At 48.5% G+C, this 16,202-nt stretch overlaps 2 protein-coding genes across 4 annotated transcripts in view; one reads left to right on the top strand and one right to left on the bottom strand.

Moving 5' to 3' along the window:
• Nucleotides 1-14,012, bottom strand: part of UBIAD1 (UbiA prenyltransferase domain containing 1) — a 92,141-nt gene extending 78,129 nt beyond the window's left edge. The window contains exons 1-3 of one of the 2 annotated variants that reach the window (XM_064678597.1): nt 13,067-13,292; nt 12,408-12,966; nt 7,217-10,871 (exon numbers count right to left, since the gene is read on the bottom strand). In XM_064678597.1, the coding sequence (XP_064534667.1) occupies nt 10,384-10,871; nt 12,408-12,930 (1,011 nt within the window). In that variant the 5' untranslated portion in view covers nt 12,931-12,966; nt 13,067-13,292 and the 3' untranslated portion in view covers nt 7,217-10,383. Of the gene's footprint in view, nt 1-7,216; nt 10,872-12,407; nt 12,967-13,066 lie in introns of those variants that run through there. The other variant, XR_010435785.1, reaches the window with a different exon arrangement.
• Nucleotides 14,013-14,351: 339 nt separating this feature from the next.
• MTOR (mechanistic target of rapamycin kinase) overlaps nt 14,352-16,202 on the top strand; it is a 62,498-nt gene continuing 60,647 nt past the window's right edge. For both annotated transcript variants that reach the window (XM_064678573.1, XM_064678572.1), the window contains exons 1-3: nt 14,352-14,398; nt 15,439-15,601; nt 15,979-16,087. In XM_064678573.1, the coding sequence (XP_064534643.1) occupies nt 15,482-15,601; nt 15,979-16,087 (229 nt within the window). In that variant the 5' untranslated portion in view covers nt 14,352-14,398; nt 15,439-15,481. The remainder of the gene's footprint in view (nt 14,399-15,438; nt 15,602-15,978; nt 16,088-16,202) is intronic.

The raw sequence follows: 16,202 nt of genomic DNA, 5'->3' as shown, positions 1-16,202 counted from the left end.
TCTAAAAACTTAAAGAAAACAACAATTCCTGGAGGAAGCAAATTCAGGCACCTGAACGTGTTGGTCTCACTATGCCCCATCCTAGAGGGGCTATAAATAAAGGGCCTGTAGTCTTTTAAAATCATCAGCACTCTTTGGCTTAACTGGATCCAGAAAGTACTCAAGACAGGCTCAGAAATGGAATTATCACTGGATAATAATAACCTTTATGGAAGCTATTTAAGGTAATTCCAATCTTTGTTATTAGGTGACTTTTGAAACTTCCAGTACAGAGAGGTGGTACAGGTTTGGAATACTAAGCAATAAGAGGTTAGAAGGGTAGTTCAATCTGGGAGCTGTTTCTCCAGGTAATTGGATTCCTAATCCCTGAAAGGTCACGATCTCAGTTTTTTCTGCTGGGACAGAAGGTGCCCAATTAGTCTTTTACCACATGATCCAGTGCAGGTTTTGGCATTGCCTGCGAGAGACAGTTTGCAAATCATCACAGCAGGGAAAAAAAGAAAGATGTTGCAGACACAAGGAAGTCAGGCTTTGATAGATCATCTAACTTGTGCTTCCCACTGGAACAGAAAGTGGGATACACCTTTCTCCCAGACAGTGTGAAACAACAGCTCACAACATCCACAAACACAAGGAGCCCATTCTCCAGAGGGTGCTGGTGGGCAGGCTTGTGTGCAGGAGCTGCTCCAGGCTAAACAGAGCCAGGCACAAACCTCTGCAGCCCAGAGCTGGCAGCCCACCTGGGCTGGGCACTGTTGCTCTGTGGTGCCAGCTTTTTTCCAAGGTTATGGCAGTGCAAGGCAATAGCATTAGCAGGGGGAAGGGGAGGTGTTCTATTCTTTACAGAGAACCCATATTAAATCACAAAAGAATCTCTCAAGGGCTGTGAAGCATTTGGCTGCAGCACAGAGGAGCTTGTAAATACAGTGGAACAAAGCTCTTGTAAAACATCTTCACAAGTGCAGAACAAAATGTAGAGAGAAAGTCAAACACTATCCCCAAATCTGCAGGAAATTACAGGAACCATCAGTGAGCTTAAATCTAGGCCTAAACAAACAAAAATATGAGTCAAAATCAGCAATGGTGTGTAAGCATCACCTCACAGAAGTCCATGATGTTCATAGTCCAGATTATACCCAGTATGTTCTTTGTAGTAGTTGTGTTTTCAGCAACCACTGAATGTTCCATGCAAGGGCTCTACCAATGGATGAGGAATGAGACACTGGACAGACACTGGTGCCAAGAGAGGAATAAAGATCATGGACAACCAGACAAAATGATGTCACCTTTCGGCCACCTGTAGTGGTTGTGGCAGCACATGGGGCACTGTAAAAAGAAAATTCAACCCTTGTAGTTTCTGGAGATAGACCAAACCCACTGGTTTGTTAATGTGTGTAAGGGTTACTGCACCCAGGTGATTTTGCAAATTGTTAACTACTTCTTGTCTGAATCCTCTCACATACCAGTGCTGTCTCAGGGATGACATTTTGCTGTTTTTTTCCCTTCATTGCAGACCACGAAAATGTGCACTCCATTAGGTGAAAAGAATTTCTATTAAGTGTGCTAACAGCTTGCATGAGAAAATTATGGAGACTTTTTAAGGTTATACTGGAACAAAACAAAAAACTCTGTCAGAAACCAAGACTTTCTCCTCCATCAGTGGCTGAGCTCATTTCCCCCTGCAGCCTGGTAAATACATCCATTCGTGTGTAACAAGTTTTATGGCAGAATTCAGGCTTGAACAGATTTTTATAGCCCAGCCTTGAACTCTAGCAAGTGCAGAATCCCAATTTGTGAGGCAATAAGACAAACTGCAGCATCAGCCCCAAAGCCCTGCTCCAGGACAGAGCACAGGGACACTGGTGATGCAGTGAGGTGACAGGGGTCAGGGCTGAGCTCAGGGGATTGCTGCCAGCCAGCTCCCTCTGATCAGGGCCCCTGACACATCCCAGCCAGGGCTCAGCACCTCTGCCAGATCCTCTCAGCCCTATTCCAGCTCCAGGCTTGGTTCCCCACGTACAGCTCCCTTCAGTCCTGTCTTGTAACCACATATAAGTGCTGTTCTGCCCATCCAGGATGTGAATGCTCAGCACTGACTGAAATTATATTCATGGGCCAGGCATCAAGCCAGGGGACTCTCTTCACTGTCACTCACTTGGCAGTGACTGGAACAATTTATAGCAAATTGAAGGGTAAGGGCTTGATAATGAAACTATTTCATTTCCACCTCCGATTCAGCTGCCACCTGTAAAACTGCAGCCAGGAGTGGGCTCTGGAAATACATTATGAGACCATCAGACTTTCACCAGGCACTGCCTTCACCTTTATGCCTTTACTTCTGTGCCCACCCCCATCAGCTTTGTTACTGTAAACGACTCCTCCTGATTCATTGGCACAAGGACACAGTAACACAGCTGTCTGCATCCTGCACAGACAGGTATCCCCTGCACAGCTCCCAGCACTCCCATGTCCTTTCCTGTCCAAGTGGGCTGTCACCCCAGGGAAGGGGAAGCAGTGCCTGCTGGAACCATGGAACACCATATTCTCTTTGCACAGCTGTCTCCCATCAAGGACAAAAAATGGGGAACAGGCTTCTTTGGCCACTGACATTTTACAAATGCCTGTGCTGGTTTTGTGAACAGTTCTCCTGCCACAGGAGCCAGTTTCTGACATTCACACCTGGATTGGCACCATTTGATAGTGGCCCTTTCCATCAATGTCAGCCCCAGTCCCAAAGTGCTTTGTGATACTATTTCAGGCAAACTGCTTAAAGCTACACGAGCTCCAAATGCCACATTTCTGTAAGCACCCCTCATACCCTGACAATCTGGGACAACTTTGCTGTTAAAACTCTTTTTCTGGACAGGAAAATTGAACAGTCTAATTCCACTGTTCCCGTTGTAGCACAGACATTCCTACAGCTCTGCCTCCCTGGGACTCAAACTATTCCCTGTCTCTTCCCCATAGACAGACAGGGATTCACAGAATCTCAGTTTTCCCCCCAAAACTGTCAGCAGGAAAATGGTGACTGGGATGGTCAGGTTTTGAATGTAAGAGAAACAATGCACATTAAATTCCATTTTCCCTAGAAAGTGCAAAGCCTTACTTCAGTAAATACTGAAAACATTTCTTCCCTTTAACTTTTCCTCCAGAAGATGCCTTTTTATACAAGTCAGAACACAACACACGTTCTCTCCCACACACAAAAAACATATGGATCTCTAGAAAACAACCATTTTTTTTTCTCCTGTGGGTTAGCTTGCTAGAGAGATTGATATTCTTTTTATGTCTCAATCCTCAGGAGACATTTAGGGCTCCTAAATTACTTAGATTTGTTTCTTCACCATCTGGAGACGAGTTAACTCTCAGTGGGAGCATTCACCCCTCTCAGGTGTGTACCTGCACTCAACCCTTCCTGGCCCAGCACTCCTCTCTCCATGGGTTACCCCACATCTGTGGTCTACAGAGGCTGCAGAAAAGGCCAGAGGAATTTAGGACTTGGCTGTTTCTGGCCATGAACGTTGTTCAAAACTGGAGGTTCCTACACACAGACACTGGGAACAGACCAATTTCCTGCCTAAGGGTTTCCCAGGACATCAGAAGACAAGGAGCAGGACAGGAGACAAATACATGGCACTTGTAATCTCAGAGCCACATGCCAAATTCATACACTGGGCCAAGTCACCTCCTTCTCCCAATCCCAGGCTCTCCAGTCATAGCAGTCACACCATCAGCTTTGTGAAAATGCTGAATATCTCTGGATGAAGCAGCACTTTAAAACAATGCTAAAATACCCTACATATATGAGATTATTTTTTTCTCTAGAACACCTGAATTTCTGTGTATCTTATGCAGGAATACTGACAGAACCACTACTAAACCTGGAGTGGTTTAGGTTCAGCTTCCCCAGCTCATCCTTTCTCCTGCATTTCAATAAGTTAAAATCCTGGGATCCTCAAAAACTAGGTAATTTGGGATATGGATTTTAGAACCCTGGAGGACAGAGGCAGGGAAGCTCTGTGTGCCACAATGACCCACTGTTGCTCACAGAACAGCAGGTGATTCCTGCCTTGTGAGAAAAATCTTTCGACATAAAGTAACCAGGATTTCAGCTTCTGAATTTCTTTAATATATATCTATCTTCTCCAACTCCCTTATTGATCTTTGCCCTTAATTCTTCTCTCCCCATACATGTGCAAATGTTGTTCCACTTTCTCTGGAAACCTCAGCTACAAAGGTTTGGAAAAACAGGGGATTCACTGAGAAAGGAGCTTTACAGAAAGCCTGTAGCACATCACTGGGGAGGGAGCCTTGTGTTTCTGAGTGGCTAATTAAATTCTACTTAAGAACTAATTTAAGGAAGAAAGACCAGATGAAGAATGGTATGGCACAGCACCAAGAGTACTCTTAAGGCTTTACTGAGCTCTAGAACACACACACAAAACAGCACACGAATCTCTAGCATGTTATTCCCAACCTCTCCTTTATTTATATTGACTGGAGCTCAGGTTTATACAGTAGTAGAGCTATCCCCCCCCGGTTAAAATATGACTCAATTGTGGCATAACAGTGGCCTTATGCCATACAGAAAGCAATTTATGCTCTATCTGAAGTCATTTCATCAACCTTTGGGACAATGGCTAACGAGACCGGGAAGATGGTTTATTAGACCCTCTTTCCATTAGGTCAAAGTCTGAGAAACTGCTTATTTCCCAGGGCAGGATGATTTGTGCAGATTATGTCTGCAGATGTATTTGCAAACACTGCATGAGATGTAAATTGTCTGAATTTGCCCTTTATATCAAGCAGGCATTTTGTTTATTCCCTTACCACTGTAAGTCAGATGATTTGGGGCACAGGCTTTGTTTCTTGGCTTACTGGGACACCTAAAAACATGCATCTTTATTCTTTGTGCTAAATCACTGACAAGGCACACAAACCAAACCACTCCCTAAAAGAACGTGGTGTTCTATCCATTCTGAGGAAGACCAGGCTTTATTAAAATTGCTGGGCTATTCTGCATCCCCCAGTTAACAAACTGGCCATGGATGTAGCAGCAGAACAAAGAGCAGGTGCCAGGATCTCCCACCTCAATTAGCACCTAAAATCACTGCCAGAACAGCAGAGCTGACCAGTGCTTGTCTAGCCTAGGACAAGACATCTGAGAGGGGCCACCCATGAGTCAGACTGGAGGAGGCAGACCCCAACCTCTCCTGCTGCTGAGCTCTCAACACTTCCAAGCTCTTAGAGCAGCATCCAGATCCTGTGTCCTAGTGAGGTTCTCCCTGCTTTCCCTGCTCCCTGACAAACTGCCTGTGACACATCTCTCAGCCAGCACGTTCATCTTGATCCATTATTGACAGAGCCATCTGATTAATGAGCAGGTTCTCCTCCTTGTTGTTCCATGAGAAAGCAGCAGCATAGATTTTTAATTCTTCAAATCACTCAGGCCCTGGCAGGCTGATGGGAAGTCAGCAGAGGACAGTCAGGGGTTATAGTTTTGTTTGGATTCGTTCTGGCTTTTAAAAAACATTTGGGTCTTCACGTGCAGAGGTTGTGAACTGTGGTGTGTGAACTCTCTCAGGACAGTGCATGCAGGAAACCTGGGACAGATGCCCAGACACCGGTTTCTTTCCAAGGGAATGGATACACTTGGCTGATAACCCACTGTGCCTGCAGATCAGTGAGATGAATGTTGGAGCAGGTCTCTCTCTCTCAGCTGACCCCAGAGCAATGCTCAGCTATGTCCTTCAGGCAGTTGCCATTCAGACAAACCCCTGTGGCCACTGAAACAGCTGGATTAGAACATGGGCTTCCCTGTGATCTAATTCTGTAGCAAGGGTAAGCACTGACAATACTGAGCACTGACTACTTATTTATCGTCAGAAGATGTAAAAACCCCTTGACAAATGTGTTCATTTTGTGTCCTACTCTGAGCTCCACAGAAGCACGAAGACCTTATTTCAGACAGTAAAACAGGGAATTATCCTGTCCAGCCCTGGGCCTCTTCCTGTAGACATACAGCTGCAATAAGCTGGCCCTGCTGAGCTTTATTGAATGTTACACATTTTAGGCAGTGCTGGGAGCTATAGATTTTATCTTGGCTAGATATTTAACTCCCCCTTAAAATGAAAAATAGCTTTAAGAAGCCAGAGCATCATTTCATTCCTTAAAAATGTAATTCAGCAGGCTCAAACTCCAAGTATAAAGTGACTGAAGGTGATTTAAATAAAAAATAATCTACCAGTGACCTAAAAGACAAACCAAGATGTGAGGGAAAAGGACTAGTTATTAAGGTACCAGACTGTATTCTCCTCCAAGGAGCATGACCTTGATTAAGGAGCAGTGACACAGTCCACTCACCCAAGTAATGGGGAGAATATAGTCCAGGCTCCTAAAAACACTATGAAAGTATTAAGGTTTTCCACTGGGGATCCAAGATGTGTTAAAAGCACTTGACTGAACAGTACATCTCACAGAGTGTGCAGACACTGCATTCCTCCCCCCATGAGTGTGCTGCCCCTCATGCACAGCTTGCCTACATTTTTGAAAGCTCAGCCCTCACCATCTGACCAGAATGAGCTTACAAAGCCATCAGCAAAGGCTTTAAAACTTAAGAGCTGACTGGCTTTCTTCTAATGCCCCTTTCTGCCTGTACCTGCCTGGGCCAGGAGCATCTGTCCAGCCATAATCTGCACATCAGAAATTCATCTGCAGCCATTTATCTTCCAAGATTCCTTACACCAGAGGAGACCCAATGAGGTACAACCAAATACTCGAAAATCTTGCAAACACAGCTGATGTGTTCCTTCCTGCAGGGACGAGGTGCTGCAGGAGTGATGGAAGAGCAATGCTGCCATCTGTGGACACTGGGAATTGCAGCCTCCTGCCTCGGGAGGATCCTGGAGTACAGCCCGTGTATCCTACAGTTATCTCCAAATGCAATCGTGTGGCACACTGAGGAATATATCAGAACTATCCTGAAGTCTGCCATTGGTAGGAGGTGATCACTGCTACTGAACTGTTTGCCTGGTGATAGGGAAGGACAGGACTATGTGATTCACAGAAGGACTTTTACACAAACAAGTATGATTTTTCATGCAAATACTTATACTATAAACATGGAGGATGGAGACCCTCTTCCTTCCGTGACGATGTTTTAATCCATGTGCAAAAATACACCTTGAGTAATATAAAATAATCAAACACAGCATAATTAACAGAATGACACTCAGACATTTTATTGGGTCAGAAGAAAGGCCAGGAGGTGCTTTGGGACACATTCACAGATGGGCTACAGGCCTGTTCATCTACCAGTGCAGACTCATCACACTGCAGTACAGCTCATCAAGAGAGACTGAAAGAAGTTTTTAAAGTTTATATTCAGGGAAAGTACATGGTACAGGGAGAAGAGGGGTAGGGCAAGAGACCCAGCATCCTTGTCACAAAGCAAACCAATAAATGAACCTCTCTTACTACTTAATGACTACATGTGAAGATTATTTTGGTCTAATTACATTGGTTAAGTTACCTTTTAGGTTAGTTCATATCTGAAATATTTTCTAGTACTAACTAGCTTTTTGGAAAGCACACAGAGATAAAGCACTTCTTACTTTCAAAGCTCTCTATGACAATGATGTCAGCTCAGCATCCCTGTGAGGTAGGCAAAAACCAGCTGTTGTCTGAGACACAGAGAAGTTAAATGACTTCCTCAAAGCCACGGTGAAGAATGTGTTGGTTATTATAATATCCTTAAGAACCTGGAATGATACTGTTTTTCACAGACAGAGAATTGGAGGCAACCAGCATCTGCTAGTAAGGAATTACCAAATTTTCACCTCATTTTTATTATTAAAATACTTTTAATCCCCCCCACCTTGAAAAGTGTTCCACAGACACGTATATGGACTAATGAGCTGTTTCATCTGAGTAACAAAAAGCACTGGTCCTTTCCAGCAGTAAGCAGACATCCCACCCAGGAAAGGGTAGCTAAGATACCACTAGTGTTACATACTGTATGATCATATCCCAGATCTTACAACCACTACAATTATGGTTATCAAAGACATGAGCCAAGTGTTAGTTACTTGATGGAATTCAGCTTAAGTACTCTAGTTTTTGTCAAAGGAGTAGGAAAAAAGATAACTAAAAAATAACTTTTAAACTGATAGCTATTCAAAACCAAGCTGTCATAAAATAAAGCACACAACTGCTACAAAGGGCAGGATTAACTTAATAAACCTACATATCCCCATTGCAAGGTTAACAGGTTCATCAGCTCAGCCCTTAGACCTAGAAAAGCTTTTGGTTTGCAGAAAAGTGAAGTGGGTATTGGAGCCAGGGTCTTCTTCATTCTGTAGGTCCACAAAGAAGCAACAGGAGAAACTCTGTTGTGTATGTCTGTATTGAAAACAGTTTCCAAAACCTTCTGCCCCTCCATCCACCTGAGCTGAACTTCTACATTTTCTCCTTATGTTTCTAATCTAAAGCAGTTGCTGAAGTCCATCTCCTCTTGCCTTGTGCCCAGTCAGATTAGAGAGATCATCTGCCCAATTTTAATAAAAGATAAAACCATGGCTCATTCAACAGGCCTGCAAAGAACCCTTCCCATTGACTTCAGCTCAGCTGTAACAGCTGGGTAACACTGAATAACATAAACCCAGTCACTGAACAGCTGGACTGTGTAATCTGGTACCATCAACTCAGCTTTGTACCGAAGTACAACCCACTAAACAGGACACTTGGCTCTTCCAGATCAACACCACGAGGGCATAACTTCCCCAGGACAGACACAGGGTACCACCCTGTGAGTTTATTGCTACTTAATTGCTCGTGTGTAAAAGCCCTTCAGTGGTCAGCACTCCTTCCAAAGCAAGGCTGTGCTCCAGGCACCAGCAGCTCCAGTTCAACACCTGCCTCAGCTCCTCCGAGCTTTCCACAGCTCCTGCAAACAAACTTCTCACCAAAACCCTGCACACAGGAAAGGAGTGGTTTTTCTCCACCACAAAAGAGAATTCCAGTTGCCACTGAGTAACAAAGTATGGATCAAATCCAGCTCTGCACTGGAAGGCACACTTTTTCCCCACTGTGTTTGGCATGTTTTTCACAGAGCTACATAACTGCTGAAACATTCAGTTCTCCAAAGGGCCACATGGACAGCAAGTGGCAAGAGCTGCAGGAGAAAATAAAGCAACACTGTAAGGAATAGAGGGGGGAAAAGAGGTGGAGAACATCCTTTCAGAGCTCTGAATCACTTAATTGTGATTCAGTGACGCAAACTCTGGACTCCGTTAGGAAAAATCTTGCTAATGAAACTGGTTTCTTCCTCTTTCCCATCCTAATTTTCATGCAGAGCCAATGCAATAATCCAGATTTGGGTTTTCTAAACCTGTATATTTCTCCTTTGCTAAACTGGGCTTCTCAGAATAAGACATATTCTGGGCATCTAAATAAACCAAGAAAAACAAATGAAAAAAACCCCCACGCTTTTTTCTAAACCAAGAATTTGTTCTTCCACTCAGGTATCCACTAATCCCCAGCCATTCAGAGAAAGCTCCCCTTTAACTCCAGAACTGCCACTTCTAAGCAAATGCAAAAATAGAAACCATTGGTTTTTCTACCCATTGAGGGCTTTCCAGTTGCATGGTTTGCATTTGCAGCTTCAGCTTTCGTGGCAGAATACAGATTCACTGGTTCTGGCTCAAAATTTGTGCAGTGGGCTAATCATGCTCCATTTTAGCACCACGTTCCACAGAGACTTATAACTTCAAAATTTCTAGACTATAAGGAACAAGCAACAGTTAATGAATCTAGTGCATTTCAGGGGGCTTGGAAATGAAAGCTCAACATTTGGCTAGGAAAAACAAAAAAAAATTAAAACATACAACAGAGGAACTATGTTGACAAGAGACTGAAGTAATAGCACCTATGCTGTTGTGATGCTAAACATTTGGCAGTGTTTTCTCTTGACCACAAAGGAGCCACTGGACTCCCTGGCCATGGTAAGAAAAGAAGTGATAAAAGCAATCACTGTGCTTGTGAAGTGAACAGAGAGTTTGACTTGAGGTTCCAGCTTTCATTGAGCTGACAGTGAAAAAATTCAGTGGCAGAAGGATGAGGTTTTTTAAACATTCCTACACCTCATGTCACCTTGCTCCCCCTGAGGCAAAGCCACACAGTTCATCCCTTTTGAAGAACTGACAAATCAGTTTTTTACAGTCTGCTGTACAAGCTGACCAGGACTAGAAACGGTAAAATTCACAAAGAACAGTGTGAGACAGTCTTTCTGTTCTCCCCACTGTCCCTAACAGGTCATTTACCCCCCAAAATCCCAAATTAACTGGCATGAGTACTGGATTGTGAGGCCTGGCTCTACAGGTGGTGTCACAGCTTGGGCAGAGCCCCGGCTGGTGCCAGCGTGATGCCAAAGACATAGAAGAGCCCCAGGAGGAGGTTGAGCTTGGCTGTCCGCTGAGGGATTTTGCTGAAGCTCCGGCTGCGGAACTGTCTCTCCAGCGAGAAGGCCATGGGGATGGTGAGCAGCGGCAGGGCCATGCTGATGGTGTAGCGTGTGGCCAGCACACAGAAGATCAGGTAGGGCAGGAAGAGCAGGACGGTGTAGAGGATGTAGGAGAAGGTGGGGCCGATGAGGATGGCCAGGGTGACGATCCCCGCCTGCCGGTCCGACTCCATGTCCCGCGTGTTGTTGCTGTGCAGGATGGCCTCGGTGCTGAGGGCCAGGGGCACGGCGTAGAGCAGGGGGGACACCGACAGGTACCCCACCTGCACCGCGTGGGCGAACATGACGGCCAGCGGCCCGAAGGTGATCAGGATCACCACGTCCCCCAGGGCTACGTACTTAAATCCGATCCCTGCGGCAAGACACAAGAAAAGGAAGCGTCACCAAACAACTCCAGTCTGACAGAAGGGAATGAATGACACGACAGATCAGCCCTTTCCCATGGGAATATGGCAAAACAACCAATGCACATGCAGATATGGACAAGAAGCATATTATCCCTTTTTTTCAAAGATAATGGAGGAAATCCAGCTTCTGGATTTCTCCAGTCAAACAATGTAACAGAAACCAAGGACCAAAATGAAGCATCACCAAACATCTCCAATTTGACAGAAGAAAATGAATGACAACATACCAGCCCTTTCCCATGGGAATATTGCAAAACAAGCAATGCACATGCAGCTATGGATAAGAAGCATATTCCTGTATCAGGAATGGTGTGGCCAGCAGGACCAGGGAAGGGATTCTTCCCCTGTACTTGGCACTAGTTAGGCCACACCTTGAGTGCTGTGTCCAGTTCTGGGCTCCTCAATTCAGGAAGGATACTGAGGTGCTGGAGCATGTCCAAAGAAGGGCAATGAGGCTGGTGAAGGGTCTGGAGCACAAGTCCTGTGAGGAGCAGCTGAAGGAGCTGGGGGAGCCTGGAGAGGAGGAGGTTCAGGGGACACCTTATTGCTCTCTACAACTCCCTGAGAGGAGGGTGTAGCCAGGTGGGGGTCAGGCTCTTCTCCCAGACAACCAGCAGTAGGACAAGAAGGCACAGCCTTAAGCTGCACCATGGGAGGTTTAGGTTGGACATCAGGAAGAAATTCTTTCCAGAGAGAGCAATTAGACATTGGAATGGGCTGCCCAGGGAGGTGGTGGTGGAGTCACCATCCCTGGAGATGTTTAAGAAGAGACTGGATGTGTTGGATGTGTTTTCCAACCTAGTTGATTCTGTGATAATAAGGACCAGGTTCTAATATCCATCCTCACATCTATTTCTATTTCTATTAAGTACCTATTTCTGCAGAAATCCCTACAAATAAGGTACTCTTCAGTGTGATCGTGCATACTAGAACCCAATCCTGAAGAAAGATATAAAATGCTCAGAACAAAGTGCAAAACTGACAAGATTCTTTCCGAGAAACCAACACAGCTGAATGCCTGACAGTTTGAAACCGAGTTGGTTTTTCTTCTCCTAGTAATGATATTTGTATATATCCAACACAGGAAGGCACTAAAATTATCCTCCTCTCATTAAGAACAAACATAAACTGTTCAGTAACAATTCCACCAAAGAAAATAGGCTGCGAGGTACCCTGCTAAGGAATAGGAGATAAACATCACAAAAAGATTCAGCAATGGTTCTGATAAGCACCTAAAGCCATATATGTAAATAACAATGTTTCAACACCACTTTCCAACTAAAGAACTTAGCGTGACTCCTCCCACAACAATCAACTGGAAAGAATACAAGTCTATGTACCCGTACTCCAGGAAACACCACCAAATACTTTTATGGCAGTACACTACATAGATAATTTGCATCTTTTAGAAACCTTGGACAATTCAGCTAATTCTATCACATTTACATTCAGAGTCACAGCAGACGGGACGCAGCACTTACCGCCGGTATAAAGGAAGGAGCTAGAAAGTCCTCCGAAGTAAATCAGCGCCAGGTGCTCCAGCTTGAGCGTGGAGACAGCGTAGAGCCCGGCAGCGCAGATACAGCCCACGGTGTACAGGAACACCCCAAACCGCACCACGTCCTGCGGCTCCAAAATCTGGTCCACCAACGTCCTGTCATCGCTCTTCTTGTGATCGATGCCCTTGGAGAAGTCGTAGTAGGTGTTCACCAGGTTGCCAGCGCCGTGCACGGCCAGGACGGTCACGGCGCTCCCCAGGAGCAGCCCCGGGTCCAGCGCTCCCTCGGCGCGGTAGGCGAGTGCGCTGCCCAGCGCCACGGGGGTCAGCGAGGCGCTGAAGCTCCACGGCCGCAGGGCCAGCACATAGGCCGCGCATTTGTGCCTCCAGCCGCCGGGAGCGGCCCCCTCAGCGCCCGCCAGCGCCGAGCCGCCGCCATTCCTCTCGCTCCCGCGGGGGCTCTCGGCGCTGATGCTGATCTTCTGCACCGGCTCCGCCGGCCCCATGCTCGCCCCGCCGGCTCGCAGCAGCAGCACCAGCACCTAGAAAGGGAAGGGCCGCGCGTTATCGGGGCGGCGGGGCTCGGGGGGGGCCATGGCGACCTGAGGGGGGAAGCGGGAGCGCCGCCACTACCCGCCTTACCGCCGGCCCGCCCCGCCTCGTCGCCCCCGCGCGAGGGGTTCCGCACCGGCCGGTACCTCCCGGTATACACAGATTGAATGGAAAAATTAATCGGCCCGCAGCGTCACGCGCGGCGGCAAGGGGGTCACCCCGGGGCACGCGCCGGCACTGGGATTGGAGGAATCGTCGGGGACACAGAGCCCCCGCAGCCCCCGCGGCCGCTCCCGGGGCTGTCACGGGCGGCCGGACACATTTCGACGGCGCGCCGCTCCCTGCGCGCATGCGCAGACCGCAGCCACACCCGGGGCGTGGGGCGGACGCGGAGGGACCGCAAAGATCATTTAAATTCCCACCCCCGCGCCGGGCGGGGACACCTTCCAGGGACCAGAGGGCTCCGAGCCCACTCCAACCTGGCCTTGGGCACTTCCAGGGATGGGGCAGTCACAGCTGCTCTGGGCAACCTGCGCTAGGGCCTCACCACCTTCACGGCGAAAAATGTTTTTCTGATATCTAATCTAAATTTTCCTTCTTTCAGCGTTCCCCCTTGTCCTGTCGCTACAGTTCCTGAGGAAGGGTCCCTGTCTGGCCTCCTTGTAGTCCCCTTCAGGTTCTGTAAGGCTGCCCTGAGGTCTCCACACAACCTTCTGTTCCTTCCATAGGGGAGGTGCTCCAGTTCCCATCTCTTCCCTCCAGCGTGTGACGGCACCACACAGCTCGGTGTCACTTGCTGACGGTGCCTCAGTCAAACCGTCCATATCGCCGACAAAGCTGTTGAGCAGCATCGGCCCCACACGACCCCCGAGGGACCTCTGTCCTCACTGATCTCCACGTGGACAAAGAGCCGCTGACCGCAGTGCGGCCGAGCAGCCAGTTCTTTATCCATCCGTCTAATACCTGCCTGTGCAGCGCAGAGCCCGGGACGGCGGCGTGTGAGCTGTGTGGACAGCGCCGAATGCCCCGCACCAGCCGGTGCAGACGCTGCCGGCGACCCCGCACACCCCCCGCGCTGCAGCCCCGCCATGGCGGGCGCCGCAAGGAAGGGCGGAAGCCGGCGTCTGGGGGGTGGGCCTAGAGAGCCAGTGCAGCCTTTCTATTCGCCACACCTACTGCCACTCACCACGCCTGCCTCTATGATTGGTCAGCAGGCGACTGTCCTTGCCGTTCCTTGGGCTAAGGGGCGGGGCTGCGAGCGCCCCTTCCCTTTCACTCTTTTTCTATTGGCCAGAGTCCATGCTCATCACGGCTTTCCCGGGCGCCCATTGGCCAGCGGGGGCCGGCCGGCGCGGCGGGCGCGGCGGCGGGGCGGGCGCGGGGCCCGGAGCGGGGGAGCCGGCGGGGCCGGGGCGGCGGCGGGTGAGTGAGAGAGTGACTGGGAGTGCGCGGCGGTGCCTCCCTCCCCTCGGCATCGCCTCCCCTTCCCCTCGCCTCCCGCTGCCCGCCCGCAGCGCCCCGCCCGAGCCCCCGGCGCCGTGGCGGGGCCCAGGCTCAGCCTTCCCTCAGCGCCGGCCTGCGGAGCCCCCCGGGCGCGGGCCTGGCGGGTCCTGCTGCCAGCGCGGCCGTGAGGGAGCCCCGGGCAGGGACACCGGGCAGCGGCGACGGGCAGCACCCCCCGGCTTCTCCCGCGCCCGGGAGATCCTCTCCCGGCTCCCACCCCACACTGCGATCCCTGTGGACCTCTGGGGAATGTTTAGGGAGAAGCAGTGGAAGTTTTGGTGTCAGTGCTCGGTTTGGGCTTATGTAATATGAAAATAGCGGGGCGGGGGGTGGTGTCAAGCCTCTCAAATGCTCTTGGTGTAAAGAAAGACCCCCTGAGAAAGTTTGGTTGTGTGTTGTGGTAGGAGAGCCCCGACTGCAGTGGTTGGTGTTGCTATAAGTGGACTTGCCGTCTGTAAATATCTGCTGGAGGATGTAATGCTTGCCAGGCCCTGAGTGCTGAGTCTTCCTTGTGTTGGCATAACACTGGGACTTCCGTGGACAAACTTGGATGGAAGCGTTCAAGGAGGAGTCAGATAGGATGGTGGTCTAATCCTGGGAATGATTGTGCCTACTTCTTGTGGGCTAATTGCAAACCCCAGTCTGACTCTGCTCTTTTTCAGCTGTTGCATGACCATTGATTTAGAATTAGATCACCATGGGGCACCTGACCTGCTGCAGTGTATTTTGGTGTTTGAGGAACTGGAGAGCAAATAGGCTGGGGGTCAGGATACGTGGTGATACAGTTTTATCACAGGCCTAAGGAATATACTCATTTCCTGTAATTTTATGCTCTGCTGGCACAGCAGCCCTGCATGCCATAGGATGTGTGCTTTGAAAACAGGCGGCAGGAGCAGCCTCAAGGAGGAAGCTCAGGTTTTTCAATTCAAGCAGTAAAAAAAAAACGTATCTCTCTGAAGAACTTGCAGGACTGGATGCCCCCGGGCCCCACCTGCCACCACCATGTCGGGCACCGTGTCCATCCTCCAGCAATTCGCCAATGGCTTGAAGAGTCGCAGCGAGGAGACGAGGGCCAAGGCTGCCAAGGACCTGCAGCACTATGTCACCATGGAGCTGCGGGAGGTGAGTGCTGCAAATGGGATCATTCCTCCCTGTGTGTCCTCTGAGGGCTGGGTGCTCTGGCAAGGGAGATTTTTGGACCATGGAGCCTGGTCTCAGAGAGGAGACGGGGCATAGCAGGGAGCTTATCTTTGCCCCAGCGTGCAGAAGTGGTGAGTTGGTGACACAAATGGGTGGTCAAGCACCACAGAATATCCAGAATAAATAAACTTACTGCGTCCAGGGCACAAAAAAGAGATGCTGTTTTTAGTTTGTAATGAGTGGTTGATTTAATTTCTTTCTGTTTAAGTGATTTAAGAAGTGTTGTCTTTATGGAGGTTTTGGGGGCAGGAAGGAGGGAGAGAATGCTGAAAGCTGATTTGAACTTTTTGCTTTTACAGATGAGTCAGGAAGAATCTACCAGGTTCTACGATCAGCTGAACCATCACATATTTGAGCTGGTCTCTAGCTCTGATGCAAATGAAAGGAAGGGTGGCATTCTGGCTATAGGTGAGTGAAAGGGCTTAATGCCTCTGGTGAGATTTCTCTTCAGGCATCTGTCTTCAGAGACAGATTTTCAAAAGGAGTGAGCTTTTATACTCAGGGCCTGATGTCTGACTGCTCA

Source organism: Pseudopipra pipra, chromosome 22 (genome assembly GCF_036250125.1).
Source record: "Pseudopipra pipra isolate bDixPip1 chromosome 22, bDixPip1.hap1, whole genome shotgun sequence".
In the NCBI taxonomy this organism is placed as follows: Eukaryota; Metazoa; Chordata; class Aves; order Passeriformes; family Pipridae; genus Pseudopipra; species Pseudopipra pipra.
The sequence above is the reverse complement of the archived record's forward strand: the minus strand, read 5'-3'. Positions and strand labels throughout refer to the sequence as shown.